General features: G+C 52.6%; 8 protein-coding genes across 8 annotated transcripts; 3 read left to right on the forward strand and 5 right to left on the reverse strand.

The window, feature by feature from the left end:
• Positions 1-805: 805 nt before the first annotated feature.
• Positions 806-2,171, forward strand: VE01_03318 (uncharacterized protein). The gene is made up of 3 exons (XM_018272813.2): positions 806-1,254; positions 1,312-1,641; positions 1,691-2,171. Exons 1-3 carry the CDS (start codon positions 1,051-1,053, stop codon positions 2,108-2,110), a joined length of 954 nt encoding a protein of 317 aa, XP_018132421.1. The 5' UTR covers positions 806-1,050; the 3' UTR covers positions 2,111-2,171.
• A 5-nt stretch (positions 2,172-2,176) lies between these two features.
• On the reverse strand, positions 2,177-4,617 carry VE01_03319 (uncharacterized protein). The gene has a single exon (XM_059463522.1). It carries the CDS (start codon positions 4,294-4,296, stop codon positions 3,589-3,591), a length of 708 nt encoding a protein of 235 aa, XP_059319878.1. The 5' UTR covers positions 4,297-4,617; the 3' UTR covers positions 2,177-3,588.
• A 213-nt stretch (positions 4,618-4,830) lies between these two features.
• VE01_03320 (uncharacterized protein) lies at positions 4,831-7,440 on the forward strand. Its single transcript, XM_018272815.2, has 2 exons — positions 4,831-6,351; positions 6,411-7,440. The coding sequence occupies exons 1-2, from the start codon at positions 4,992-4,994 to the stop codon at positions 6,473-6,475; spliced, it is 1,425 nt and encodes a 474-aa protein (XP_018132607.2). The 5' UTR covers positions 4,831-4,991; the 3' UTR covers positions 6,476-7,440.
• A 54-nt stretch (positions 7,441-7,494) lies between these two features.
• Positions 7,495-9,027, reverse strand: VE01_03321 (uncharacterized protein). Its single transcript, XM_059463523.1, has 2 exons — positions 8,174-9,027; positions 7,495-8,104 (listed from the first exon to the last, which is right to left on the reverse strand). The coding sequence occupies exons 1-2, from the start codon at positions 8,728-8,730 to the stop codon at positions 7,501-7,503; spliced, it is 1,161 nt and encodes a 386-aa protein (XP_059319893.1). The 5' UTR covers positions 8,731-9,027; the 3' UTR covers positions 7,495-7,500.
• A 201-nt stretch (positions 9,028-9,228) lies between these two features.
• On the reverse strand, positions 9,229-12,919 carry POL3 (DNA-directed DNA polymerase delta). The gene is made up of 3 exons (XM_018272817.2): positions 12,402-12,919; positions 10,167-12,346; positions 9,229-10,118 (listed from the first exon to the last, which is right to left on the reverse strand). The coding sequence occupies exons 1-3, from the start codon at positions 12,789-12,791 to the stop codon at positions 9,380-9,382; spliced, it is 3,309 nt and encodes a 1,102-aa protein (XP_018132540.1). The 5' UTR covers positions 12,792-12,919; the 3' UTR covers positions 9,229-9,379.
• A 671-nt stretch (positions 12,920-13,590) lies between these two features.
• VE01_03323 (uncharacterized protein) lies at positions 13,591-16,221 on the forward strand. The gene is made up of 4 exons (XM_018272818.2): positions 13,591-13,684; positions 13,751-14,712; positions 14,768-15,717; positions 15,773-16,221. Exons 2-4 carry the CDS (start codon positions 14,211-14,213, stop codon positions 15,827-15,829), a joined length of 1,509 nt encoding a protein of 502 aa, XP_018132539.1. The 5' UTR covers positions 13,591-13,684; positions 13,751-14,210; the 3' UTR covers positions 15,830-16,221.
• A 215-nt stretch (positions 16,222-16,436) lies between these two features.
• Positions 16,437-19,882, reverse strand: VE01_03324 (uncharacterized protein; the record flags this gene model as incomplete). Its single annotated transcript, XM_018272819.2, has 4 exons — positions 19,199-19,882; positions 18,963-19,096; positions 18,668-18,852; positions 16,437-18,420 (listed from the first exon to the last, which is right to left on the reverse strand). The coding sequence occupies exons 1-4, from the start codon at positions 19,302-19,304 to the stop codon at positions 16,437-16,439; spliced, it is 2,409 nt and encodes an 802-aa protein (XP_018132588.1). The 5' UTR covers positions 19,305-19,882.
• Positions 19,883-20,876: 994 nt separating this feature from the next.
• Positions 20,877-24,370, reverse strand: LCB2 (serine palmitoyltransferase component). Its single transcript, XM_018272820.2, has 2 exons — positions 23,818-24,370; positions 20,877-23,600 (listed from the first exon to the last, which is right to left on the reverse strand). The coding sequence occupies exon 2, from the start codon at positions 23,424-23,426 to the stop codon at positions 21,375-21,377; it is 2,052 nt and encodes a 683-aa protein (XP_018132608.2). The 5' UTR covers positions 23,427-23,600; positions 23,818-24,370; the 3' UTR covers positions 20,877-21,374.
• Positions 24,371-25,566: the final 1,196 nt, after the last annotated feature.

The following is a 25,566-nucleotide window of genomic DNA, read 5'->3' on the forward strand; positions in this document are numbered from 1 at the left end:
TACCCTTGCTAATCCATTTTTGGATAGTACGCTGTCAAATGTGCATCTATTCGTACTTGGCAGGTTAAGACAGGGAACAAGCTGGATGTAGGTCCCCCCCCAAACCTCGGGTGACCCAGAAATGCTCCACTTATTAAGTAGGGGGGTCAGCCGGCCTCTGCCAAGACCATATTACTAACATGACATAGTTAGGTTAGGTTAGAACTACTATATAATAGAGCGTAATTCTAGTAAAGTTGTAAAGTATGCATTCTAATAGTAATTATAGTAGTGTTCTTTGCAGTATTCGGTTTACAAGTACGATGCAGACTATGCCTACCTATGCTATCTTCTCAACCTAAGCAACATAGCTATGTCGAGTCGCGGGACATCTATCTATGGAACTGATTTGAAAAGGAATATATTCAATGAGGGTGGTGCCACCGGCACACCCGTTACAGTGGCTCTGATTACTTATCGCAAATAAATGTCTCAAAACAAACAATAGGAACATACAACAGTGGAGCCTACTTAAGCAAGTTAATGTAAAAGACGGTGGTTGCAGTGTAGCACCCATGTCTATGGATTGATAATCGCTTTTGAAGCGTAAATCGGCTTGGCACACTCTCCGTAGGGGTGCCGAATGCTTAAGTAGAGATTAAATTCATATCTACTTGACAGGCTACACTTGGCAGGGCCCAATTTGCCAGTAATCTGCCGTGTTTCACCGAGTTTCCCGAGTTTAGTTACTTTGCACTACATAAGCACTACATGAGTTTAGGGTCACAATTGTGACGTTATGTAAGAAATTTTCATTTGTCAGCACCTCGTCTTTACAAATCACATACCGGATTGAGCACCTTATGACGATATGAGAACTACTATCTCATCATTAGAAGCTTCATATCTGGTTATGGCCTTGTCTAAGTATATATGTTATCTCAAATACGGTAGGTACGACGTGTTCCACAAAGTCTCTTGCCATCTCGCACATATCCAATTTCAACCATCTGGCTCTCACATTGACAGTGCGTCTTACCATTGATATTTTACATCCAATCCATTATAGTCATGTCGAAGATCATCGCTGTCATCGGCGCCACAGGCGCACAAGGTGGATCTGTTATTTCCACACTCCTAGCGGACGGCACCTACAAGATTAGGGGTGTCACTAGAAATGTTACGAGCGCTAAGTCTCAAGCCCTGACTGCGCAAGGGGTCGAAATGATACAAGCAGATTTGGACGATGAGCAAGCTTTAATCAAAGCATTCAAGGTCTGTCCCTGACATTGTGCAGGTATGGTGCCAACTAGCAGTCTAACATTATGATAGGGAGTCTCCGCAATCTATGCGGTGACCGATTTCATTCAGCCATTCGGCAAGTACGGTCCAGAAGTCGCACTCAAGGGAGAGGTTGCTCAAGGCATTAACCTTGCGAATGCTGCCTCCAAAACGTCAACTCTGGAACACTACATCTGGAGCACATTACCAAATGGCAAAGAGCTCTCGGGTGGGAAGCACATCGTTCCCCACTTTGAGGGAAAGAACCAGATCGATGCGTATATTAAGAACAACGCCAAACTCCTTGCCAAGACAACATTCTTGTGGAATACGTTTTATGCTAGCAACCTAACGTTTCCCCCATTCACCCCAAACTTATTAGTGAGTATTCTTGTCTTTGATTAGATTACAACAGCTGACTGTAATTGAGAAATCCTCCGGCAAATATGTCTGGCTCCAGCCAACTCCAGCCTCTACTCCAGTGACGATGCTCGGAGATGCGGATGCAAACATTGGGCCTTTCGTGAGTAGCATTCTAAAAAGACCAGATCTCACTTTACCAGGCAAATTCGTTGTCGCAGCCGTAGAGGAGATGACGCATGGTGAGGTCCTCGCAACCTGGGGTCGGGCTACCGGTAAGGAGACGGAATATGTTGAAGTTACCCTCGATGACTTTGATCGCTTGTGGCCTGGGTGGGGTAAAGAGATGGGTATGATGATGCAGATGTGGGGAGACTTAGGCCATAATAGCTGGGGCGGAGAGAAGGTTCTGACAAAGGAGGACTTGGGGATCACCCAGCCTCTCATCAGCACCGAAGCTTGGTTCAAGGCTGCTGACTGGGGGTTGTAATGAAAAAGCCCACTAATTAATTTGTGTTAATTCAATTCAACGGTATATTCTCAAGAGTCAAACTGCAGGCTTTCTAGTGAATGGTACTTGCACATGCTTATATAAATGGCGTGGCACGTGTTCTAACTTCTCACTCAACTCATCTCACTACTGAGCTCTAAACCTCCACTTCGTAGAGCGTACTCGGTCCAAGGCGTCTAGCAATTAGCACAAGAAACAAGCTAAACGCAAAGCTTCGTTAGAATATCCTAGAATGCTACAACCATGTTTTGATCAGTTTTATGCTGAATCACTGTTAAGCGGAGCCAGTCAATGTCCAACGAACCCCATGTCGCTATAACTAGACGTTAGGACCGAGCATCGATATATACGGCTCGAAGAGGAACTGGTCCTAGCCCAACCCCTAGTCCAAATTTGGCAGGGCAGTGTTGGTCTCGGATTCCTAGTGCGCCTAGAAGGATTGAAAGCTCCCGTCGACAGCTTCCAGCTGGGCAAGCTCCTTTCGCTTCCTTACTACGTTAAGACCGAGTAGATGCTGCGTAATCAACAATGCCTCACGGTTCAGCCCTGTATCGGCGGCTTGGACGAGATTCTCTAAGCCCCTAAATGCAGCGGCGATGTGGACGGAGGAGGCAGGTGTGTCGATCGCCAACAAGACGCAGGTATAGTGGAAGACGCTACTGATGACATTCTAGAACAAATGGCCCTTGCTGACTAGCTGCTCGGCCGCCTGAACTGCGGCCTTATCGCTTTTAATAACGAGGTTAAATATCTCGTCTGATATGTCCATCTTAAGCTGGTAAATCCGTCGATAGGAGCAAAACGCGAGGTCCGCCTTAGTCACTAAGGAACGGATGGACGACTTGGAGCTTATCTAAGGCTTTAAGACGCTCGAATAGCTCCTCCCTCGGAGTTGGAGGCTGGCATTCGAGATGGAACGGCGAGTTGGGCGCTAGGATGATCTAGGCTATTTGCGCAAACTAGTCGGCAACGGACCCTAATACTAGGATGATATCCCGACAACTTACGGCCCGAAATTGTATAGACGAGCGATTAAACTCATACGACAGCAAGTTATGCCTAGCCCACGAGATCTAGAAAATCCGCCTCAGCCGGTCCGCATCATGTCCTGCGACAGCAGCGCCGGCAACAGACGCCATCTTCCTGATGGTTTCTTCCTCGTGCAGCCCTACCGCTTCGCAGAGGTGCATGACGGTGCAAGACGCAATCTAGGCATTGTTGGGACGGGTCGTGGCGCGTAGGTAAAACGTTCGCATGGCCTATGCGATGACGTGGTCGACGCCCAGCACGCGCATGGAGGCCAGATCATCAAGAATGGCTTTGGCGTACTGCACTAGGTCAGACTCTCGTGGGTGTCTGTCGGGGGATAGGAACCACCTAAGGGCGGCGACGCTAGCGGCCACGGTGGTAAAGGCGATCGCGGTGCTGCCGGACCCCCAGTAGTAATCCCGACATCGCTAGGCATAGATTCTCGCGTCCATGTAGTCGGCAATAGGGGCAATTGCCGAGTAAAAAATGCCCGAGAATGTGCCAAGGTCGTACTCCGAGATGAGATCACCTAGCAAGCCATGAGGGTTAGAAGCCTCTTCGGGGCGGATGCTAAAGTTGTAGGCGAACGAGCGCATCTTAGGAGGGCTGTCGGAGCCTAGAGCCACGCCTAGGACATGCGGGAATGCCATGGCGGCCGATGCCCCGGCGTATCTGGACTTGTGCTCGTCGAATATGCTGGCAGGCGTAGTGGAGGCCGCAGACGCGCCGGCCGGACTCATCCCGTCGGCTTCGCGGTGTCCTCGCTCTACATGAGCCGGCTTGGCGGGACTCGGCGATGTGGAGGCGGCGGCCCGGCCCATCATCCTAATTCCGCCGAGGAGGCAGGCGCGCATGTCTCGGGGCGGCGAAGAATGTACGTCGCCGCCCGGAGTGTCAGTGGTGTCGTCGACGTCCGGGCCCATCATCCTATATCCGCTGAAGAAGCTGCGGCGCTTACGGGGCGCAGCATGTACGCCGTCGCTCGTAGTGCCAGTGGTGTCATCGGCATACCTGCAGTTGTATTCGTAGGTTGCGCACATGCCACAGGGGTACTCGGCGTCGCATTTCAGCTTGCGCTGATGGCAAGGGATACATGTTTTCCTCGCGCGCTTGCGGATGCTGGTTGTTGTCGACATGACTGCTAAGAGGGTATGAGCATTCCTAGCTACAGTTGCTGTCAGTGGTTGTGAGGTTGGTTTTCTGATCCAACTATCCCGGAGGGAGAGTTAAATTACGGGATAAAGCCACAGCGAAGATTTTTCTGTTCGCCGGTGATTATGCGCGTATATCTAGTGTGCGCCATGGGGAATCGGTAGTCTCAGACCGCCGGTTTGACAGATTTCCAACCCAGACCGCGGTCTGGGTTGGAAATCCAGAGTAAACCGCTGAGACCGGTGTACCCCAGCGGTTTCTTGGCAGACCGGTCACTTGATAAAAATATTAGGTGCTTGATAAATTGTTACTAAATAGTAAAAAAGGGAGGGGGGAAGTGTATTTTTGATAGCAATAGGTGAATATTAATTGATATTTAAATACAGTTAACTTATGATAAAATGGTGTCTTTAGTCGTGGTTGTCGTGTGGGAGACCCTTATATTTACGTCCCTGGCACGGACCCTGTCCAGACTTTAGGTGGAGGGCACCTTCTACCTCACTAAACAATTAGGGAGGCACGTCTGCCTGAAAACATCAGTGATGTTGGAGCACCACCATTTACCGCCATGGGCTCATTAAAACCACCTCACATCCGCGTCTATTGCTGATCGCAGAAACCATCATACTCCCTATCACAGTAACCATCCTACCCCCAATCCCAATTACAGGAGCCATCCATGGATTCCCCATCCCTCGTCCGAGAAATGCCCCTCGAGGTCTTCCTCCAAGTCTCATCCTACCTCACCACCCCCGACCTCTGCGCGCTGCGCCGCACCTGCAAACGCACCGAAGCCTGGCTCTTCGACACCTTCTCCCTCGAGTTCTTCACCCGGAAGCAGTTCATGCTCACCGAGACAAGCCTGCAGGCCTTAATCGACATATCGAACCACCCCACCCTATCCCAGTGCCTCCGTCACGTTATCATCGGCCTAGACAACTACGACTACAGCGGCCGCCCCCTCCCCCATTTCAGCCAAGACGCCCATGCAAACCGCTACCGCGCCGGCCTCGCCGATCAGTTTACCCTGCTGAGCACCGGCCAGGACCGGGACATGCTAGCCTGCGCCTTCAGGAATCTGCCTAACCTCCAGACCGTAGGCTTGCGCGACTACAGCTCGGGCGGCCGCATCCGCGATAGTGGACAGTGGCATAGCTACGGCGCGACCACTATCTTTGAGGAGACGGGCGTCCGCTTGGCGGGCGGGTACAGGCAGGGCGCCATCGATACGGACCTACGCTATGCCTCTCGCGCGTTCTCGTCCGTGCTCTATGCACTCGGGCAGTCCGGTGCCAGGCCGGCAGCCTTCGAGGTGCTGTTGAAGAAACGCGGCTTTGGGCTGCGGGATTACGCATTTAACATCCCCAATTTCCTCGAGCCTTCGGTCGTGCCTGTGCTAGCCTCTCTCAAGACTCTGCTACTGGGCGTCAGTCTAGCGAATGAGAGTATATTCGACACCCCAGGGGCGAACAACTCTCCAGACCTAGAGAGTCGTGATTTCCGCTTCAGACAGTTCTTCCATCACACGCCCAACCTCACTCACCTCCGCCTTAACTTCCAGAACGTAGAGACCTCGAACGACGAAGACTTCCTGGTCTGGCTGAGCCGTCCCGCGCTGCACCCCGCCTCACCAGCCCCCATCGTGCTCTCCCAGCTCCGACGTCTGGACATCGGGATGCTCTCCGTAGCGCCGCACGTGCTGCTCGATGTCATCCGCAAGTTCCAGCCGATGCTGCGGGAGCTCAGTCTGTGGAAGATCACGCTCAAGTCTACGGACCAGGACCGGCGGCGCGGGAAGAGGGTTAATGTGTGGGCCAAGTTCTTCGCGAAGCTGTCGGACCTGGATCATCTCTCTGTGGGCTGTCTTTCGCAGCTGTCGCAGCAGGAGCAGCAGCAGGTCGGGTTTAGGCCTGTCGATAGCCAGGAGGACGCATGGGGGATTTCAAGGGACTACTCGAGGGACGACATGTTGGACTTTCCGTATAATCTGGTGCGAGATGTGCTTCTTGAGTGGCCAGAAGGTGGCGACGGTGAGGATGGTATGTTTTGCCCGTCCTGCGTGAAGTCTTCGAAGTGCAGTACTGATTAAATTTACTAGAATCCATGTCGGATGATACCAGTGATGATTATGACAACGATACTGACATGGATGATGACGAATGAAAAACAATTCTCTTGAAGACTATGATGTTTGGGAGCCATTTGCATTGAAACCCCCAGTGATGGGCTAGCTAGTAGACTAGTAAGAGTGCGCGCATGGTATATTCATTATGTTGCTGAACCTCGCGAACAAAGTTAAGGACAACCTCCAGAATTAGCTTAGAGCAAGGATTTGGAGCAGAGCAACATTATAATGTTGGAGCTACTGATAGTTTAGAATAAAGTTGGGCGTTTCGCCTCCCCCGACTCCCCATTCAACAAATATTCCCACCAAAGTTCTCCTCTTGGAATCTTGCTTTGGAACAGAGCAACACTGCAATGTTGGGGTTACAGATTAGAATAAGCTCGGGTGTTTCGCCTTCCCCAACTCCTCATTCGATTTCCACTAATATTCTCCTCTTCACATCTTGATTTGGAACAGATATCGAAGTCGAACCTGGGCAACATCATAGCAGATATACTCGTTGTAATAAAGGCAGCCACTTTGGGAATCAACATCAGTAGGTGCCGGCTCGACCGTCGTATCAGGCTGCAGAGGGCCAGGAGTTAGTCTGAAGAGTAACCAAAAAAGACGGAGAAAGGAAAAAAAAACGGTTGACAGTCACTTCTACACATGCCGACCTCATTCGGCCCGGAGCGCGTATGAGGAGCCGAAGAAGTCTGATAGCAGGATGAACTCGCTCCGGAAGTCGTCACTGATGAGCCTCCACAGCCACCAAATCAACAGTATTTTCCGCAGCCATCACCCCCACAGACCGAGCTTGATTCGCGCCCTATTAATCCAATATATTCTCAACAACCCTACGTACCTGGCCAGCAGCCTCCACAGCTGAGAAATGGCTTGACGGTATATGAGGCTCCTTAATGCTACGAGTAGATGGGCGACTATTTGTTTTACGGGGTTTGGGCTATATACCAATGTACGATTAAATATGAATGAGGTATCGCGACCTTTTTTTAGTTGTCACTAGTTGTGGTAAAGATTGGAACTGTGCTCTGACATTTAAAAAATTGTATTTATTCACAGCTTAGTAATTATTGAAATAGATGTTCCCCACTTGACATTGATCAGGAGCCCCATCGCAAATCCAGTACCCCAACCCACTATCAGGATCAAGCTCCTTCCAAAAGCGAATATTATACGGATTATAAATATCCTGCTTGAGGTCTTGGCCGTACAATTCTAGCTTCTCCATGAACAAGATGTGAAAAACCGTCTGCTGGATAGCGATGCATACTTCTCGTCCAGGTCCTAGAGCTCGTACCATGTCTTCAATAGGGCCCAGAAAGACAGTTTCTATGCCACCTAAATCGATAACTGTGCTGTGGGTATCTGGCCTTAGTCTCAATTCGCCAAGGATGTTTATGTCGAGTTGGCGAACGCGGGGAAATAATTCTGGGACCATCCGGCACAGCTCATGTAGCGCCGAGTCTTTCGTCGTAGGGTCATTCCAAAGAACGTTCAATGGTTTGTCCGTTGTCGCTGTAGGTCTAAAAGTCCAGGAAACTTCCATAGATTCGATGCTTCGTAATCTCTGGGGCAGAATTAAGCGTGGAAGGTGTAGTAGCAGGTCGAAATTATCCATGTGGAAATTATTCGTTGAGAACAGAATATCAACACCATCAGCATACCTATTTAAACCATTATTATATTCCTTTACCATACCGAGTAGGACAGGGTTTAATAATGAAATAACCCACGCTTGTCTGCACGCCAAAATCCATCCCATAGCGTTAACGCGGCACCTCAGAGGTTGTTTGTCGTCCACCTCCGGCCCACACTCTCTATGATTCCGCCCATCTTTGCATCCACCAGCACATGGAAGTTTCCTCTGATTCGTGATCCATCGTTCCTCGCCGAAGTTTCTGCGGGGGATGCCATCCGGCAACAAACTATCAGTCTGGTGGCACTCGCAAGAGTACCACCCCCAGGTTTTGCTTTTCGCATACGCATAAGCCCCATCTTTTCCAATCATATATTTTCCTTTCTTACGGACAGGTCGATTGAGATATGTTAGGTCCACGTGCAAGGTGCGCCCGCCAAGCGCCTCGGTAAGGATCTGCCGACGTATTTCATATGGGAGATGCTGGAAGTAGCCATAGCTATCCATTGATGACGCGAGGTTCTCCTTCGATGGCGACGGTGTTAAAATACTCGGTCTTTCAACAGGAAGGAATGGAAGAGGATCTAGGACTGGCTCTGCCTGAGTAGAACTCCACGACAGGTTGTTTCGGAGCCATCTTTTGAGACTCGGCATGGGTGGGAGAGCTGGAGGAACAGACCGCTGACGTTGATATTCCGATATGCCTATCGTATGTACAACAAATCATTTATAACTTCTCGTAGACCTAAAATACAGCCCTTGTTGGTTGGTAAGTGGGAAGTAAATGAGGGGGTGGTGATGATCGTCGTGGTCGTCGTGACAGCGGCAAGTGGGGCGCGTTAAGGCTGCGACAGGGGCTAAGGTCTCACAGAATAGCCCACTCCTCGAAATAATACAGTAAATCCTGGGCCATACCCACGCCGGTATTGTCGTTTGAGATAGACGTTCAATATTTCCCAAGGTAGGAAGGAGCGTTCCTTCCCTCTAGAGTCAGTCGTTCTTTCCATATCAAGATACTCAAGGATCGTTCCTTCGCTATTTGCCAGGCCGTTCCTTCCTTACTTACTTGGTCGTTCCTTCCCTATTTAACCCCCTTAAGAAAGAAATAGTGCGGCGACGAGTCATTCACAGGCACTATTTCAAAGACACCATAGAGTATAATCCGTCTCATTCATTATTCTCTTCTTGGCGCCAGAGATATATTATCTAGATAACACTGTATCATCCGCACTAGTAACTCCCTCTCCATCTCTTCCATATGCATACATTGCCCAATCCCAAAAAACAATGCACTATCCCTCTCTTACCAGGCCGCAGCATCCTTATCAAACCGCGCCAACTCCTTCCCCGCATCCTCCACATCCTTCTTCGCCTTCATGCGCATGTAAAAGATGGGACAATCCTTACTACTGCAAATAACTTCGCAGTGCATACTCTCCTGGCACCGCTGGCACTGCGTCCACAGCCTGCCAAACCGCACCTCAAGATCGCTCACCTTCGTCAGCGTCTTCGTGTACAGCTCGCCCATACGCGGCGCGCAGTTCTTGCACACCGCGTTCCCGCTCTCCTCCTTCCCAACCAGCGGCTTCTTGCACCCCATGCACGTACTCGTCTTCTTTGCGAACTTCATCAGCCCACCGACACTAGGCGCCGCAATAGCCACGCTGCGCGTATGTGCTCCCGTCAACAAACTGCGCGCCCGCGTCTCCCCGAGCATGGGCTCGAAAATTCGGCCGAGGGGCTTGGCTAGTTGGTTGTCTAGGTAGTACTTCGTGTCAATGGGGACATTATGCTCGAGCACGTAGAGCGGATCCTCGGAGCGCTCAAAGTTCTTGGCGCCTGCTGCGCCCTTGATGATGACATATGCCACTCGATCGCCTAGAGTTGGGGCTGAGCCGGCGTCGCGCTTCCTCATGCGCTCAGCGAGCTCGACGTGCGCTTGCTTGTTGGCGTAATCGGCCTTGGCAAGCGCCTTGGTGATGACAAGCTTGGCCATGTCGACTTTATTCTGAAGCAGGTCCGAAATAGTGTCTTTAACGTAGCTGGATGGCTGTTAGTGAGTTATGATTACATGGGAATGTTGAACTTACTCTTGGGCGCCTTGGACATCTTGGTCGATAAGAATCATGCGGAGGACCGTCTCGATAGTGGTTTGCACTAACCGACAGTTGTCTCTCCTGACGGTTTCGATACCTTTGGTGTCCATCTTGTCGTATTTGTCCGGATTCGTCCAGTACAGTCCAGCGTATCTCTTCTTGTTGATGAGAAGGTACGGGAAGTAGACCTTTTCGAACTCCAACTTGATAGGCTTGACAAACTTTGATGATACGTATCGTGCAGCTTCTTCACCAAGCTTCATCGACTCGGCCAACTCTTTTGTGCCAAACTTCACCATGACTGAGTCAGTATCACCATAGATGACCTGTGCGTCGTGTGCATAGCCATTCGCAATTGTGTATTTTGCCTCCACTTCGGCCTTTGTCTTCTCAATCATTTGACGTCCATAACTGGTTGTGCTACCTGCAATTTCTAAGCAGGGCAACTTTCCAACAGTGGCACCTGTCAGTCCATAGACGGAGTTGGCGCTAATCTTCAGCGCCAACTGTCTACCGTTCAGCACAGCCTTCTTAAAAGGGTCTGTCTCAACAGCCAGCTCCCTCTTGGCTTGCTTTCTTGCAGTAAGCAATTCGTCCAGAATTTGGGTCAGAAGACCTTTCCGTTGCTTTGCTGTGCAGAACATATCGCCATTCGGGGTAACAATATAGTCTTCGTCTTTCTTCAAGCCGAGTTTGTCAATGCTGGCCTTGTTCAATAAGGTGGTGTAACACAGGTTATGAGCCTGGATAATACTTGGATACAGAGAAGCAAAATCAAGGGTCGCAATTGGCACGTCATAATACCCTCGCGTAGGCTCGATAACTGTCGCTCCTTCGTACTGCTCGCCAGAGGCTTCCGTCCGCTGATTCGGTATAACTAACTTCTGTTCGAGCGCTTTCCTGAATAGTTGACTGACGAATTTCACCTGTTGTCCGCGAGAAAGCAGAAAATTGAACGGGACACCAGTAACCCTAGCCATCTCGGTATAATTTTCAAGGCAGGAGAGCTTCTCCAAAAGTCGTTGTGGTAGGTACGCATCCTTCAGACAGTACACTGCCAACCTTCTTCGTGATTCAGGGGTTCCATTGAACAGCTCGGTGATCATGGTGTGGTGAACATCTTCCTTTTGCTCGCCGAGAAACTGAGCAGATACAGAATTCAACGTATAACTTCGCAGTTGGTGATCTCTCTGGACAAGTTGTAGTAAATCCAGTTGAAGTCGTCCGTTTGTATTTGTTGCCTTCGTATCTCTGTTCCCCATCTGTTTGCTGGAAAAGTTCGACTCCTTCGCCACCGACTTTATACTATGAAGACGAGACCAGTAGTCGAAACCGCCAAGCTTAAGATGCTTTGCACGGTCCAGTAGGTACGGGAAGTCAAAATTGGATATGTTGTATCCGATGATGATATCAGGATCAACCTTTTCGAGGAAGTCTCTCCATGCCATCAGCATCTTCTCTTCCCTTTGAAATTCGAAGATTTGAGTATTGACGATGAGGCTGGTGGTATCCAGACAGAAAACATTCCGGACGAATGGCTTCTTCTCACCATACCTGGTGACAACGTTCGCAATCTGGATGACTTGATCGTGGTTTGCCTCTGGGAAGATACCTTTGCGGCCAGCACACTCGATATCAAAGGACAGGATGCGAAGCGGGGCCATCTTGGACCATTCTCCCTCCGGTTTGTGGGCGATAAGGTCCCGGTATCCAATCTCTGCCTCGATTTGACAGTTTGACTGCCGTTCATTGGCGTTGATCATCTTGTAACTCGAAGCACGAGCTTCCACCCATGACATACCGGCCATTTTTGTGTCGACCATGAACCTCAACACATATTGGATGCTGTCGAACGTCAAAATCCCGCCGTCCGCTCCCTTCCACATCCCTTTCCAGTTCGCATTTCCGCCTTCAATGGTTGTCCTGACCCTGTTGATGAACTTCGGATCCGTAACTGTAATCTTCAGGTAGGGGCTCTGTTGATTGCCTTGGAACCCGTATAAGTTCTCTCTCATCACAATCTGTACTGAGTGGATTGCGGGTTGGTGTTGTGCTACTTGGCTTTCGAGGAAGACTTTAAAGCTCTCGCAGTCGGTTCTCACGAACGATACTGGCGCTGCAACATAGAGGTAGTGTAGAAAATCCGTAACGTGCAACATCACTGAATGTCCCGTCTGCAATAAGTCATCATCAGTATACGCTCTCCGTGGAGATGCTCGGAACACAAACCTCTGTGACACCAAACAGCTTCACCGTCGCCTTCCCACCATGAAGTGTGCCCTCCTCAGCCTCTATTTGCTGAAAGATCAGGTTGTCGGTCTCGGAGTTGAAATCGACCAGGGTCGGCCTGTCCCACTGTTGGTCCTTCTCTGAATTCTTATTCTTCAATCCTGTCATATCCTGCGTCAACTTCTCCAACACCTCCGACTCGAAATGACTCGGCTGGCTGGAGCCGGGCTTGCCCTTCGGTCCATTCTGTGACGACTTAAGTCGCGAAATGGGAGTCTCTACGCCTTCGAGCTTGCGTTTCTTCATCGAGGCGGGGGAGGAGTCGATATTTCGGCGGGCGCTCGACGCCTCACCGAATACCCGCTTCTGGGGTAAAAGTGCGCCGACCATGATTAACTGCGGTAAGGGGTATATTGGTAATAATTAGGAGCAACAGATGGAAGGACAATTCATAGTTTGGCAGCAACGAAGATGTCGAGTTGATGTTGACTTGACATTTCACGTTTGGGCCATGCCAGGGATCCTGAGAGGTAACGCGTCTAACGCGAGAGTGACGCGATTTCAATTAAGCAGGAGCGCTACGCTATTTTGGGAAGGCATGGCACGTGACCATGATACAATGGTTGCCATCACGTGACAGTTTATAAATATAGAACCGGGGCATCCCGCATGTCTGTTCCTGTTCCTGGATGGAACTATCGATTTATTTACTTCTTTTGTATTTGCATCAGTATCTTTTGATGTTACGGAATGGCGAATAAAGACCCCCAGTACGACAAATGAGGTAAAAATGGAAGGCGCAACCGGCTACTATAGCACAGCATATTGTGTTAACCCGATGCACGTAAGCACTTGATAGCAAATAGCGGCAGCCACGGCTGGATTTGCGACAAGCGTGAAGAGACTCTACTGCGTCGAGAATCTATGAAGAAAGACTTAGGAAACGAAAGAGAAGCATCTTACTGTATCTCACTGACTTCTAACTGCCATCTTACCGCATATCTGTCCATCTGCCGCGGCCTACTGTGGCGCGTAGATCGTGGATACCATCTTGCTACATATCGTGATACGAATAACTCTCCAGGTACTGAACTGAATGGAATATTACCAAATATTCCCATTCACAAGTGAGAGTGAATCCAATCGAACTCTAACTTGCTCACAATATTACAGTCCTCATCCAACTGCCGCGCGTATTTAGCGCACATGTATAAACATTCATACAAAAATCATTCTTTCTATCTTCCCATCTTTCCACCTTCTATATTTATATCGACACATACGTAGGTCTATGCGCCCCCTTCGTGTTCCCCAATGAAGAATCTTGGCGGGTTTACAGCCTGTTTCAGCTTTGCATTGGTGGCGCTGTCTGCACTAACAGCCACCACACACGACTTCACAGCCAAAGATCGACGCCCCGACGAGGCCCCGACTCCACCCCAGACGCGCAACTCTTACCGTCGTCCTACCGTCCCGGTACTAGATTTCTACGAATCCATTTGACCCATCTACAACTCCACTTCCAAGCCTCATTCTTCACGGCTTGTTCTGTTATTTTGTCCCTTTATCAACACTCTCTCTTATACCCCGTTCTGTTCTTGTTTGTGAACGACTTCATGACCTGCAATCTATCTCATTTACCCTCTTATTATCAACAGCCTGTCGCTTATCCAACGCGCGCATCCGAACCATTCACCCCCTTACGAAACGATTCACATCGAGAGACACAAGAGGGTCCAATACACCATCAAGGCGACACGTCCTCCATATCATTGCCGCTGTCGCCCTAGAGGCTGAGGCAGGGCCATAATGGCGTACAACAACTCACAGCCATATCACAGCGGCGGGGCGCAAAACCAACAACCCTATTACAGCAGCTACGACGACAACCGCGAACTCCCAAGACTACCCTCATATTCACCGCAGCCAGGCCAACCCATAGTACCACAGCCCTCAAGTTCACCCTTCGTCGGCCCCTTCGACGACCACGTATACCCTGCGAGCCACAAGGGAAGCAACGCAAGCCTGGCGGGGAACTCGCCATACTACGGGCAAGGAGAGGCTACCCCAGGAACCTCCAACGACTTCATACCCCTACAAGACCAACAGAGGCAAAAGACCCTACCAATGCGCCACCAATATCCCTCGCAAGACCATATATACGATGCGGGACCCCCAGAGGACCCCCCGAAGCCGAGACGCAGAGGGTTGGGCATGTTCAAGGGCGAGCCGGGTGTGAGGACGGCGTGGGTGGTCTGGTTCTTTACCACCATCCAGATTGCCGTCTTCATTGCTGAGCTTGTCAAATCTGGTCAGTTCTCCCATTGGTATACATAGTTATTAGACATCATGCTGACCCTTCACAGGCCAGCTTACCGGCCTCCCGATCCAAGTCAAGCCGACGTTCAACCCCATGATCGGCCCCTCCCCCTACGTCCTCATCAGCATGGGCACCCGCTACACGCCGTGCATGCGCCGCATGGACGCGATCCAGAACACCACCGAGATTACCTGGCCCTGTCCCTACTCCACCTCGACCGACCCCGACGCTGCCGAAAACGCCTGCACGCTTTCCCAGGCATGCGGCTTCTACGGTGTTCCCGAGCCAGCCTACGAAAAGGGCCAGGCCGCGCCCAACCAGTGGTTCCGCTTCATCACCCCGATGTTCCTGCACGCGGGTCTTATCCATATCGGTTTCAACCTTCTCCTCCAGGTCACCATCGGCCGCGAGATGGAGCAGTCCATTGGCCCTATCCGCTTCGCCCTCGTGTACCTCTCCTCGGGGATCTTCGGCTTTGTCCTCGGTGGTAATTTTGCTGCATCGGGAATATCCTCCACCGGTGCTTCCGGCTCCCTCTTTGGCATCATCGCCCTCATGCTCCTGGAGCTCCTCTACACGTGGTCCGAGCGCCCCAACCCCTGGAGAGATCTTGCCTTCGTCGCCCTCGACATCATCATCTCATTCGTTCTCGGTCTCCTTCCCGGCCTGGACAACTTCTCCCACATTGGTGGTTTCCTGATGGGCCTCGCCATTGGCATCTGCATCCTTCATTCCCCTACTTCACTGAGCCGCAAGATTGGCGCCGACGAGCCGCCGTACGAGACTGTTGGCAAGCGCGGGACCGGACCTAGTGAGGTGTCCCGCTTTGTGAAGGCACCGCTTGGGTTCTTTAAGGCGCGCAAGCCGTTGTGGTGGGTGTGGTGGCTTATTCGCGCTGCGGCGCTGATCCTCATCCTGGTGCTGTTCATTGTGCTCCTTAACAACTTCTATAAATACCAGAAGGAGTGCTCGTGGTGCAAGTACCTGAGTTGTCTGGTAAGTCCCATTGATATTGTCCATCTATTGTAACCCCGCTAACCCTCCCATGCAGCCCGTGAAGGATTGGTGCGAACAGGGCGATCTTAATTTCCAGAGTAAGGCAGGCTGAACCGTCGACATCATTGTCGAGGTCGATGCCGACGGCGACGCCTTGATGGTGTCGCGGTAATTCGCATGGCTACGGTGCATCCTTATGTAGGCAGCGCGCGATTTGGCGATTGCTTATGGGGATTTGGGACGGGGTGTCACCTTCCTACCATATTACATAGCTTCGGAGAGGACGAAAAAGCATAGGGACGGCGTTGCGTTGCCAGGCTTTCCGAGCACATGGCTAAATTAATCCCATACCATGGTGGCATTTCGCTTCTCATGTAGTGTACAGCTAAGCAGACAGGAGTCGATAGACTCTCAAGTGGAGAAAGGCAGACCGGTGGGGAATAAACTGCTCCTCACGAAACAACGTTAATTTTTGTACTGTATCTCCATGATCTTGCCCGTCCCGTCTAGTTTTGTGTGCTTCGATATGTGACATCCTGGCCATCATATGTAGTGCATCGATATATCCCACCCCATTCCTGATATCTACGAGTAATCAAACCCCCCACCGCATCCAAGCCATTAGAAACTCCCCCTTCCCCCAACCCGCCAGCCCCGCTCAAAAACACACAGCACAGTACTCAAACACCCCATCCCAACAACGCCTCAAGAAACCCCCATTAACCCTTCGACCCCTCACTCCCCCTATCGCTCTTCCACCACCCTCCCCCTCCCCCACCACCGCCACTCCCACCCCCCCTCGCAAGCTTCAAACTAAAGCTCGGCGTCGGCAACAGCCCCCCCGGCGCAGGTTCCGTGTTCCTCCCCGGCGCCAAACTGGCCCCCGGCCCCGCCCTCTCCCTCCTCACAACCCCGGGACTAACACTCCGTTCACTCCGCACACTCGGCGTATCCGCCCCAACCGTCGTCCCCGTCCCCGTCGTCGCAGTCCGCATACTCCTAATACTCCCCAGCCCATCCGCCTCCGACGAAGCAGGCGTCTGGATCTCACTCGCCCACTGCATGATCTCCTCCGACTGCTCCCTCTCCTCCGTCAACCCCGTCCCAGTCCGCACACGCAGCCCAGTTCCACTCTCCGTTGATTTCCTCCCTATGTGCCCCCTACCGCGACGGCGCGAGGAGAGCATACTCCCCGTCTCCCACACCTCCGCGCGGCGCTTCCCCCCCGCGCAATCCTGGCGGAACACCTTGATCCCCCCGCCCAAGTCGGCAGTAATAACAATATTCCCCTCCTTATGCGCACTATGCCTCCCCCCCGGCCCCGTCGGCCTCCTCGTCCCCTCTGCCCGACTCCTCAGCGTCACAGGCGGCGGATCGCAAATATCATACACCGGATCCCCACTCATAGCCAACAACGCCCTCGTCCCCGCCGGCGCCAGCACGCTCGTCGTCACCGCCCCCGCATGACTAGCGAAGAACTCGACCGGGGCGCGCGCCCCCTCCTCGCCAGCGCCGGTGCTCCAGATGTACGTGCGGCGGTCCTCGGAGGCGCAGATGACGTAGCGGCCGTCGTCGGAGAAGGAGGCGCGGATCTGGGAGACGGCGTTGACGTGGCCGCGGAACTTGGCGGCGAGGGATTTATCGCGCAGGGCGTACAGGCGCACGCGGCTGTCGTTGGAGGAGACGAGGATCTGGACGTCGCCGTCTGGGGTGGTGGCTGTGCGAATGCCGGTGATTTTGGAGCCCTTGGCGTTGCGGCCGCGGGAGGAGCGCACGTGGATCTGGGTATGGTATTTTAGGCCCTCGGTTTCGTAGAAGAGGCAGAGACCGGAGAGGACGCCGGCCATGGCGGTGCGGCCGTCGGGGGTGAAGGCGACGGCGGTGATGAGGTCGGGGAGCTGGTTCCAGAAGGCGACGGCTTTGTCGGGGATGCTCCACAGGCGGAGTACGGAGTCGAGGGAGCCGGCGAGGAAGAAGCGGTCGTCGCGCGGGTGGAAGGCGATGCTGGTTACGAAGTCGCGGTGCTTGAAGGTGCAGAGGCATTCGGCGCGGCTGACGTGCCAGAGACGCACGGTCTTGTCCATAGACGAGGAGAGGAGGAAGTTGTTCTTGCTCCAGCTTAGGTCGAGGACTGTGGCGCCGTGGCCCTCGAATTCGCGGACGGGCTTGCTGCGGAAGACCGGCGCGCTGAGGGGGGCGCCGTGGCCTTCGCTTTGTTCCTCTTCGGCTTCGTGCGCGGCGCGCTCACCGGCTGTTGCGATCACAGACCACACTCGCACGACGGTGTCTTGGCCAGCGGCGGCGAGATACTTGCCATCAAGACTAAACTCAGTAGTCCACACCGCGCCACCATGCTGCTCGCGTGACGTCGGGCGTGACCCAGGAGGCACATCAGGAACCGTCTTCTCCTTCTCCTCCCCCGCCGCCACCGGGTTCTTCGTTCCACACAACTCCTGCGCCAGGAACATCCGATTAAACTCCCTCTCCCTCTTATACCTCGCCCTAACCTTAATATACCTCGGTGGTTCCTTATGCTGCGGCATGAACCCGCTCGCCGAGCGCGCAGCACCCGCATACGCCTGGGCGTTCATACCCTCGGTGCGGAGATCGCCCTGCTCGCTCTCGTCGTCGTCGTCGTCGTCCGCGTCCGCGTCCATGCCTTTCTTCTTGCCGATGCTGAAGCGGCTGAGGAATGAGACTTTTCTATATGTTTTAGACCGGGTTAGCTGGGGCTCGGGCACGGGGACGGGGATGCGCTGCGCCGACGGGGGACAGGGGTGCGTGCACCACCACCGCCGCGCGGCGCAGTGGGTGGGACGTCAATGGCGGACCGTGATAAGTGACAGAATGCGGTGCGGGTTCGGGTAAAGGGAAATGAATGTATGTGCAATTGGGGGCTTAATTGGGAAGTTATGGTTGGGGGGGGTATGCCGAATTGGAATCCACCTACTTCTTCTCCCTCTGCGGCGCGCCTTCCTCCCTCGACCCCTCCGTCGCAGCGCTCCTTGCCGTGCCGCCCCCAGCACCCGTCTCGCTCGCCGGCGTCACAACCTCGTTCTTCGGGCTATCCGCCACGTTCGCGGTGCGCATGCGATGCGGGATCGTGTTCTCGGTGTTCGTGCGCTTGAGGATATGCTGTTTGCGGCAACGGTCTGGTCAGCGCTGTTGCCTTGAGGAGGAGAAGGGGGGGGGGATTCAATGCAATGCAATGCGCGCAGGAAGGAAGAGGGAAGGGAGGTACGTACGTGTGACAGCGGATCAATAGCCGCAGACGACGTCTTCCCCCCAGCAGCCGCGCTCTTCGTATTCCCCGAGCGTATAGTCGGGCTTCTCATGGCCTTGCTGCCGATGCTTGGCGACTTTCGAGACGCCGCGTTGCCTATACACGTCAGCTTCTAAAATATAAAAATATCTCGGTGCATATCCCCCCTCCCCCTTCCCCACTCCCCGCAGGTATAGAAAGAATAACACACAAACACACCTTCACTCCCACTACTCGCCCCCCCCACGCCGCCCTTCACGCTTCCCCCCCCGCCCTCCTCTCCCCGTCCATCTAGAACCCGAATCACTGGCACCGCATCAGCCATGTCACACACCTCTGACGCGCGCACGCCCTCCCTTCGTATCTCGTTCCTTCCGCGTATAACACAGAGATCGGCAGGCAGCCGCAATTCAACCCAGTCAGTAGCAGCCCCAGTCCCCTTCGCGCACGTATGTATGTATGCCCCCTTTCGCACTCACAAAGGCCCGCGCAGCTTCGGATTCGCTTCCCTGGCGGGTTATCTCGGATTCGCGCTTCGACCCTCTAAGAGGCAGGTAGCTAGTATCGTGGCTTCGGCTTCGGATTCGCATTCGCTTTCCCTCCCTCTCAATCCGCGTCGTTTCGTTTCGTGTCGTGCGCCCCGTCCGTACCTATCCCGGCGCCCCGAACCCTCAAAAAAAAAGCCCCTCCCCCAGTAGTAGCAGACAGTACACGCGCCTTATTTCGCCTTCCAGTTCTTCAACAAAAATACCAAATCGCTTTTGCCTACCGCCGTCGCTACCGTCGTGGAATTGTTGCTTGTCGATCTCTGCAATGTGTAAGTCGCAGGAATCGCCCTCGTATAAATTACCCTATCCGTGCATGCGTCCGTCGGGCGCGCGGTGCTCACAACGTCTAGTCGCATGTACGTACGTCACCGGACGCTCCCGGCGGTTGGTCGCGAGACTGACTGGCGGGAGTGGGATCCAGCCACACACAAGACCCGGAGAATAGAGGACCCGCACGCTTCCCCTATTATTATTTTTGGGATGGGCCTCCTGACACTGATAGACGGGGCTAGATGGGGAGATTTTTATTTTATTTTAGGGGTTTGAGGCACGTGCTTATTTGTTAGAGGAGGAGGTGGAAAAGGGTTATGTGAAGGGTGGTTATGTCTGTATAATACAAGTGAAGAGTGAACGAGTGAGATGTGCACAGGGTTAGTTAGACAAAGCAGTGCCGTCTTGGAAAGGCAGCTTAGCTCACTAAGAGCCGTGCTAATACAACAACATATACTACAGACGCAGTATCTATACGCGTATCCCGATTTACCTTCTGCTCGTGTGCCTAACTAACTGTCTATGGTTTAAATACGTGTACTACACAACATGCATGATTTACTCGTCCATAAAACAGACCAAAGCGTCGTGAAGTCCTGCTTCATACGCTGTGACCTCTTCCGGAGTATCCGCCCTAAAATAGAAAGGGCCGGGCGGCTCCTCTTCTTCGGCTTCATACATACGTCCTCTTCCGGTGCATCCGCAAGGCATAAAATGTCCTCGTCTTCGGCTTTCCACGTGTGAAAAAGAGAAGAAATTTCACCACCTCAAAATGTCAGTGTGGAACGGGCGGAGACGAGGGTCATGGAATATTCACAATCGTGCAGTTATACATACACATACACAACCGCCCTGGGACCCATTTGTCCAAGCAACACACAAAACATCACATCAACACACCCACGAAGACAGCCATTATTAACCAAAGACAAGCTCATCCCATTAAAGTAACAAGCTCTCCTCCCCTACTCTCCTCCGTCCCCATCCATCTAATCATCCATCCCCCATCATCCATCCACATTAAACAACCCGTCATCTAATTATATTCCTCCCAAAAATATCCCCTCCCAATCCCCCATCCACCCGACCTGTCACACCTACTCAACACAGACACAACACATCATAAACACCACTCCCACACACCCACCAAACACCCAATCCCGCCTTTCCCTCATCCGCCCAAAACACCATCTTCCAGCACCCGACACACCTGAAGTAAAAAAAAAAAAGGAGCCACGCAGAACAAGACAAATCCGCAGCGAATGTAGGGCCCAAAAGTCTAATAGTATCATTTCGAAGAAGTAAAAAGGCGTCCCTGTCCAGAAGGGGCGCACGAGCTTGCTCCGGGGTTCCACGTAGCGTCCCTAACCCCACGTCTGCATGCCCCCGCTCAGAAGAGAGAGAGCAAGAAGGCAGCGACAGGAAGGGTGGGAATGCCGGAACCATGCAGCGCTCACTCGCGCAAGAAGCGAAGATAGATATCCGAACGATTGTGGTATTTGTACAAAAAAAATTAACATCACAAAACGCAAGCCTATGCATCAAAAACAAAGCTAGTTTCGGGCAAGCCCGATCGTTTATCTCAGAGGGTTTTTGACATCATTGACGCCATTCGCGACGACCTCGCGCAGGCCCCAGCGCGGCGGCTTGACGACGGCCTTCGCGCCATTCGCCTTGAGCCACTCGCGCTCCATCTCGGGGGTGACGCCATCAGCGAGGTTCTCCGCGCCACCAGCGACGCCGCTCGAGAACTTGAGCTGGAGGACGTTTCCGACCTCGTCGCAGGCGGCGAGGATGCGGTCCATGTCGTCCTTGTTGTGGGCGGCGGAGACGCAGAAGCGAGCACGCGAGGATATGAGCGGGGTGGCGGGGTAGGCGACGATAACGACAGAGATCTTGCGACGGAGCATTTCGTGCGAGAAGGCGGGCATCTTGGCGGGGTTGTACAGGAGCACGGGGATGATGGGGGAGTCGTCGTGGCCGTAGACAATGAAGCCGAGGCGCTTCAATCCTAAGCGGAGGTAGCGAGAGTTGAATGCGATACGCTGGAGACGCTCCTCGCCCTGGCCAGGTACGAGCTCACCAGTGATGATACGGAGTGCGCTGAGAATCTGCGTCAGGACAGGTGGAGAGGGAGATTCTCCGTAGATTGTGGCAGAGTTGGTCGCGCGGAGCTTGGCGATGATGTTCTTCTCACCAGCGATGTATCCACCGTTGGCGCCGAAGGACTTGGTCAATGTACCCATGAGAATATCAATCTCGGCAGGATCGATACCAAAGAAGTCGCAGACACCGCGTCCCTTTGGTCCGAGAGCACCGATAGAGTGAGCCTCATCGACAAACAGGTTGTACTTGTAGCGCTTCTTCAGTTTCAGGAGACCAGGCAGGTTGCACATGGTTCCCTCCATCGAGTAGAGACCCTCGACAACGACGAGAATCTTCTTCCACGGGCGGTGAGTCCTTGGCTGTCCTTGAGAGATAACTTCGCGAAGTAGGCGTTCCAGATCCTTCATGTCGTTGTGCTTGAAGCTGCTAATCATGGCACCCGAAAGGCGAGCGCCAATACGGATAGATGCGTGGTTGAGCTCGTCCGAGATGATCAGGCAGCCCTTGCCAACCAAAGCCGGGAAAGTCGTGGCATTCGTGCTGAATCCCATAGAGAAAACCATCGCGTCTGGCTTGCCAACAAACTTCGCAATCTCGCGTTCGACTTCGATGACCAAGTCAGACGTTCCAGCATCTGCTCTTGGACTGGCGACGCTGATTCCGTACTTCTTGACAGTCTCCTCGACGGCATCCGCACAGGGGCCCTCAGACTGGGCAAAACCAAGATAATTGTAGGAACTCATGTTCAACGTCTCGGTGAATGTTCCGGTGAACTGGAAGGTCTGGTTGAAGTCGTCCGACTTGCGGTCGATCAGAGTGATGTAACGGCCCGGAACTCCAGTGGTTGGGCGAGAGAAACAGTCGTTAATACGCATCTTCAGACGGCGCACATAGAAGTTGTCGAAATCGCTGTTGAGGGCAGCGTAACCGTTGGCAGACTTGAGGTGCTTGTAATGGAGCGGGCGGAAGCGCTTTCCGAAGAAATCCCGGACGTGTCCAAAGACGATGAGAATTAAGTAACTGAGATATGTGGTAAGGAGGTAGTAGTACGGCGGCTCGTCCATCACTGGCTCTTCCAGCTCTTCGCCCATATGCTGGCTGACATATCTATGCGATTGGTGGACGAGCGGACCGAACTGGGCTTCGACACGAGCCTGACGCTTGGCTTCCGCGGCCGACGGCGGCTGGAATAATGTGGTTGCTGGCTCCTCCATTGTGGCTTCTTCGTCCTCGACTGCGGATAGAGAGATTGTCGGTAGGGAGACGTTCGAGGCGTTGATGGAAGGTGACGGGTTGTTCAGGAGGTACTGTTGTTGCGCAGCTGCTGCAGCCAACAAGGCGGACTGAGCGGATTGTTGCTCCTTGCTCTTGGGGGTGCCCGAGAAGAAATGTGTTAATCTCGACGCCTTCGCGAAGGAGTTTCTTCGTGCGGCCGGCTTCTCAGCTGCTGCTGGGGCCGTAACCGTCGAAGTGGCAGTGCTCGCAAATGGATTTTTAATACCCTGACGAGGCATTGTGGTCATGGGTGAGGTGATTTTGCGGTGTTTAGGGCAGCCTTAATTGAATAAGGTCTGACGGGACGGATTGTAGTTGTGAGGGTGTATTAGAACCTCGATTGTAGTTCGAGATTTGGAAACCGACGTCAACGTAGTGGCGCAGGTGGTGTTGGGGCCAAGAGAGACGCGTAGAGGATCAATCTGCGGGATGAGCGGGTAATGTCAGCCAAGGACCTGGAGAGAAGGCTCGTGCGTGATAGCCACCTGCAGGATAGAGAAGGTGTTTTAGGAAGGAAGAGATGCTTGGTATGTAGGCAGAGACAGGGTAGTGTCTTCAGCCACAGGTGTGTAGGTATTCGAAGTATGAGGTAGGGTAATAGGAGTTTGGCGATAGGGTAGAGAGGGAGTTTTGACATACCGAATCGAGTCCGTGATGGGGTGAAAGGAATGAGAGATCGGAGTCGTAGATACCCCGTGTGAACTTCTGCGTCGTCGAGGTTTCGAGGAAGGCGCAGAGGGGGGCGGACAAGAGTAAAGAGCTAAAATGGCCGTGGATTGAGACTGGTCATTGACACTCGTTCGGTCTCCTTCCTTTTGTTCCTTTTCCCGTCGGTCGCGAGCTACGACGTGACGACCCTTCACAGCGGCATAAACCACGAGAGAGGAAGGTTTGACAGGAGGTCGACGACGTGGGTTTGGCAGGTGAAGTCGAGCTGAGGAGGGGGGGAGGTAAGAGGAGTAGAAGTTGTCGGGAGGTGGGAGAAGACCGGTAGAGATAGGACGGGGGGATCGAGATGAAAGGGATAGCGAGGTGCAAGGACCCAGCTCGATAATTGTGGAGTAGGAAGGAAGAAGTAAGGCAGCCAGATGCAGAATGAGGCCAAGAAAAGGGAGGGAATAGAGGAATAGAGAGGATATGAAGGATAGCTTGTCATTTATGAACGGAAATGAAGGCAGCCAGGCAGGTTATGAAAGGGTAGGGGTGTGGGAAGGGGCTTGTTGGGATGAAGAAGTAGAGTTTTGGTGTATTGACAGTATAAAAGGTACTTGAGTGGCCACGGATTGCCGGGAGTGATGGAGATGATGGAAGAGCGAGGGCTAGGATTGGCAGGATTAGAGAGCAGTTTCTCGCTTAGACTACCTGATTAGGCAATTATGTACGATTAGTACGATTAGTACGATTAGCGCTTTTTGTACAGTTTTTCGGCTTTTATTGTACATTTTACAGTCCCACCAGCGAGAAACCAGCGACGGAGACCACGAAGACCAACGATCACCGGCGGATCCGAGTCAAATAGCTTGGCAGGATTGACAATCATCGGAGTTTGTGATGTGATGGATGTGTACGGAGTATCATGTTTGTTCATTACCTTCTCTCTTCTGCTTATGTTAACTGAAAGTACACTTTGACCAAAGGACACCAGCAAGTCGGTACATTTCTGTCGAAGAGTACTTAACAACATATATCATGATGTCATGTCATCTGCTCGGGCAGTGGTGATTCACCATGACTAACTACACTGTAGAACTCCAAAACTATAACATGCTGTCCTCTTCACCCCCTATTAAAATCCAGAGCCCTCCTGTCTCGAACTCAGACAAAATAATATCCCGCTATGGAGCACACACGCATTAAAGCACAATCACAATCACACCACAAAGTGGCACTACAGTATAAAAGTACACCACTTTATGCTCACTCAGTACAGTCAGATCACGTGCTCCTAACTATTCAGCCCACTCGGAATCCACTCCACGCGCTGCCGGGAGATTACAGGACAAAAACCCTTCACCAACGCCCATGCTCCCGCACTCTGATTGGTCTCACAACAGCTCTAGCTCCCCCCACCTTGCCCCATCAGGTCGTAGCGCGTGCATTAGCCAGGTACGGGAGCGAAAAAAAACCGAGGCAGCGGGCGCGGATGTGTAGTTGGATCGAGTCTAGGTGGAGTGGAGTGGTGAGTGGTGGGTGGGGGGTGGTGGATCTGCCTGTCCTTTCCATCCTCCCTTTTCTCTCCGTATACACGTGAAAGAAAAGATGCTATTTTATATCACGTGCCTTTCTTTTCATCACGTGACTCTATATTCATCACGTGGCTGGTATTGTATCACGTGAGTATTCGTGCCCCAAAAAATGAAACTAATAGGGGGGAGCGGCAAAACTAAA

Source organism: Pseudogymnoascus verrucosus (genome assembly GCF_001662655.1).
Source record: "Pseudogymnoascus verrucosus strain UAMH 10579 unplaced genomic scaffold scaffold_10, whole genome shotgun sequence".
NCBI lineage: Eukaryota > Fungi > Ascomycota > Leotiomycetes > Thelebolales > Thelebolaceae > Pseudogymnoascus > Pseudogymnoascus verrucosus.

Excerpts from the sequence above, each read along its gene's own strand:
- VE01_03318 (XM_018272813.2), top strand. The coding sequence starts at position 1,051 with ATGTCGAAGATCATCGCTGTCATCGGCGCCACAGGCGCACAAGGTGGA. Across the intron at positions 1,255-1,311 it reads CTTTAATCAAAGCATTCAAG|GGAGTCTCCGCAATCTATGC; the intron begins GTCTGTCCCTGA and ends ACATTATGATAG. Across the intron at positions 1,642-1,690 it reads CATTCACCCCAAACTTATTA|AAATCCTCCGGCAAATATGT; the intron begins GTGAGTATTCTT and ends ACTGTAATTGAG.
- VE01_03319 (XM_059463522.1), bottom strand. The coding sequence starts at position 4,296 with ATGTCGACAACAACCAGCATCCGCAAGCGCGCGAGGAAAACATGTATC.
- VE01_03320 (XM_018272815.2), top strand. The coding sequence starts at position 4,992 with ATGGATTCCCCATCCCTCGTCCGAGAAATGCCCCTCGAGGTCTTCCTC. Across the intron at positions 6,352-6,410 it reads AGGTGGCGACGGTGAGGATG|AATCCATGTCGGATGATACC; the intron begins GTATGTTTTGCC and ends TAAATTTACTAG.
- VE01_03321 (XM_059463523.1), bottom strand. The coding sequence starts at position 8,730 with ATGCCGAGTCTCAAAAGATGGCTCCGAAACAACCTGTCGTGGAGTTCT. Across the intron at positions 8,105-8,173 it reads ATTTTGGCGTGCAGACAAGC|GTATGCTGATGGTGTTGATA; the intron begins GTGGGTTATTTC and ends TGGTTTAAATAG.
- POL3 (XM_018272817.2), bottom strand. The coding sequence starts at position 12,791 with ATGGTCGGCGCACTTTTACCCCAGAAGCGGGTATTCGGTGAGGCGTCG. Across the intron at positions 12,347-12,401 it reads AGCTGTTTGGTGTCACAGAG|ACGGGACATTCAGTGATGTT; the intron begins GTTTGTGTTCCG and ends GACTTATTGCAG. Across the intron at positions 10,119-10,166 it reads GATGTCCAAGGCGCCCAAGA|CTACGTTAAAGACACTATTT; the intron begins GTAAGTTCAACA and ends ACAGCCATCCAG.
- VE01_03323 (XM_018272818.2), top strand. The coding sequence starts at position 14,211 with ATGGCGTACAACAACTCACAGCCATATCACAGCGGCGGGGCGCAAAAC. Across the intron at positions 14,713-14,767 it reads TGCTGAGCTTGTCAAATCTG|GCCAGCTTACCGGCCTCCCG; the intron begins GTCAGTTCTCCC and ends GACCCTTCACAG. Across the intron at positions 15,718-15,772 it reads GCAAGTACCTGAGTTGTCTG|CCCGTGAAGGATTGGTGCGA; the intron begins GTAAGTCCCATT and ends CCTCCCATGCAG.
- LCB2 (XM_018272820.2), bottom strand. The coding sequence starts at position 23,426 with ATGACCACAATGCCTCGTCAGGGTATTAAAAATCCATTTGCGAGCACT.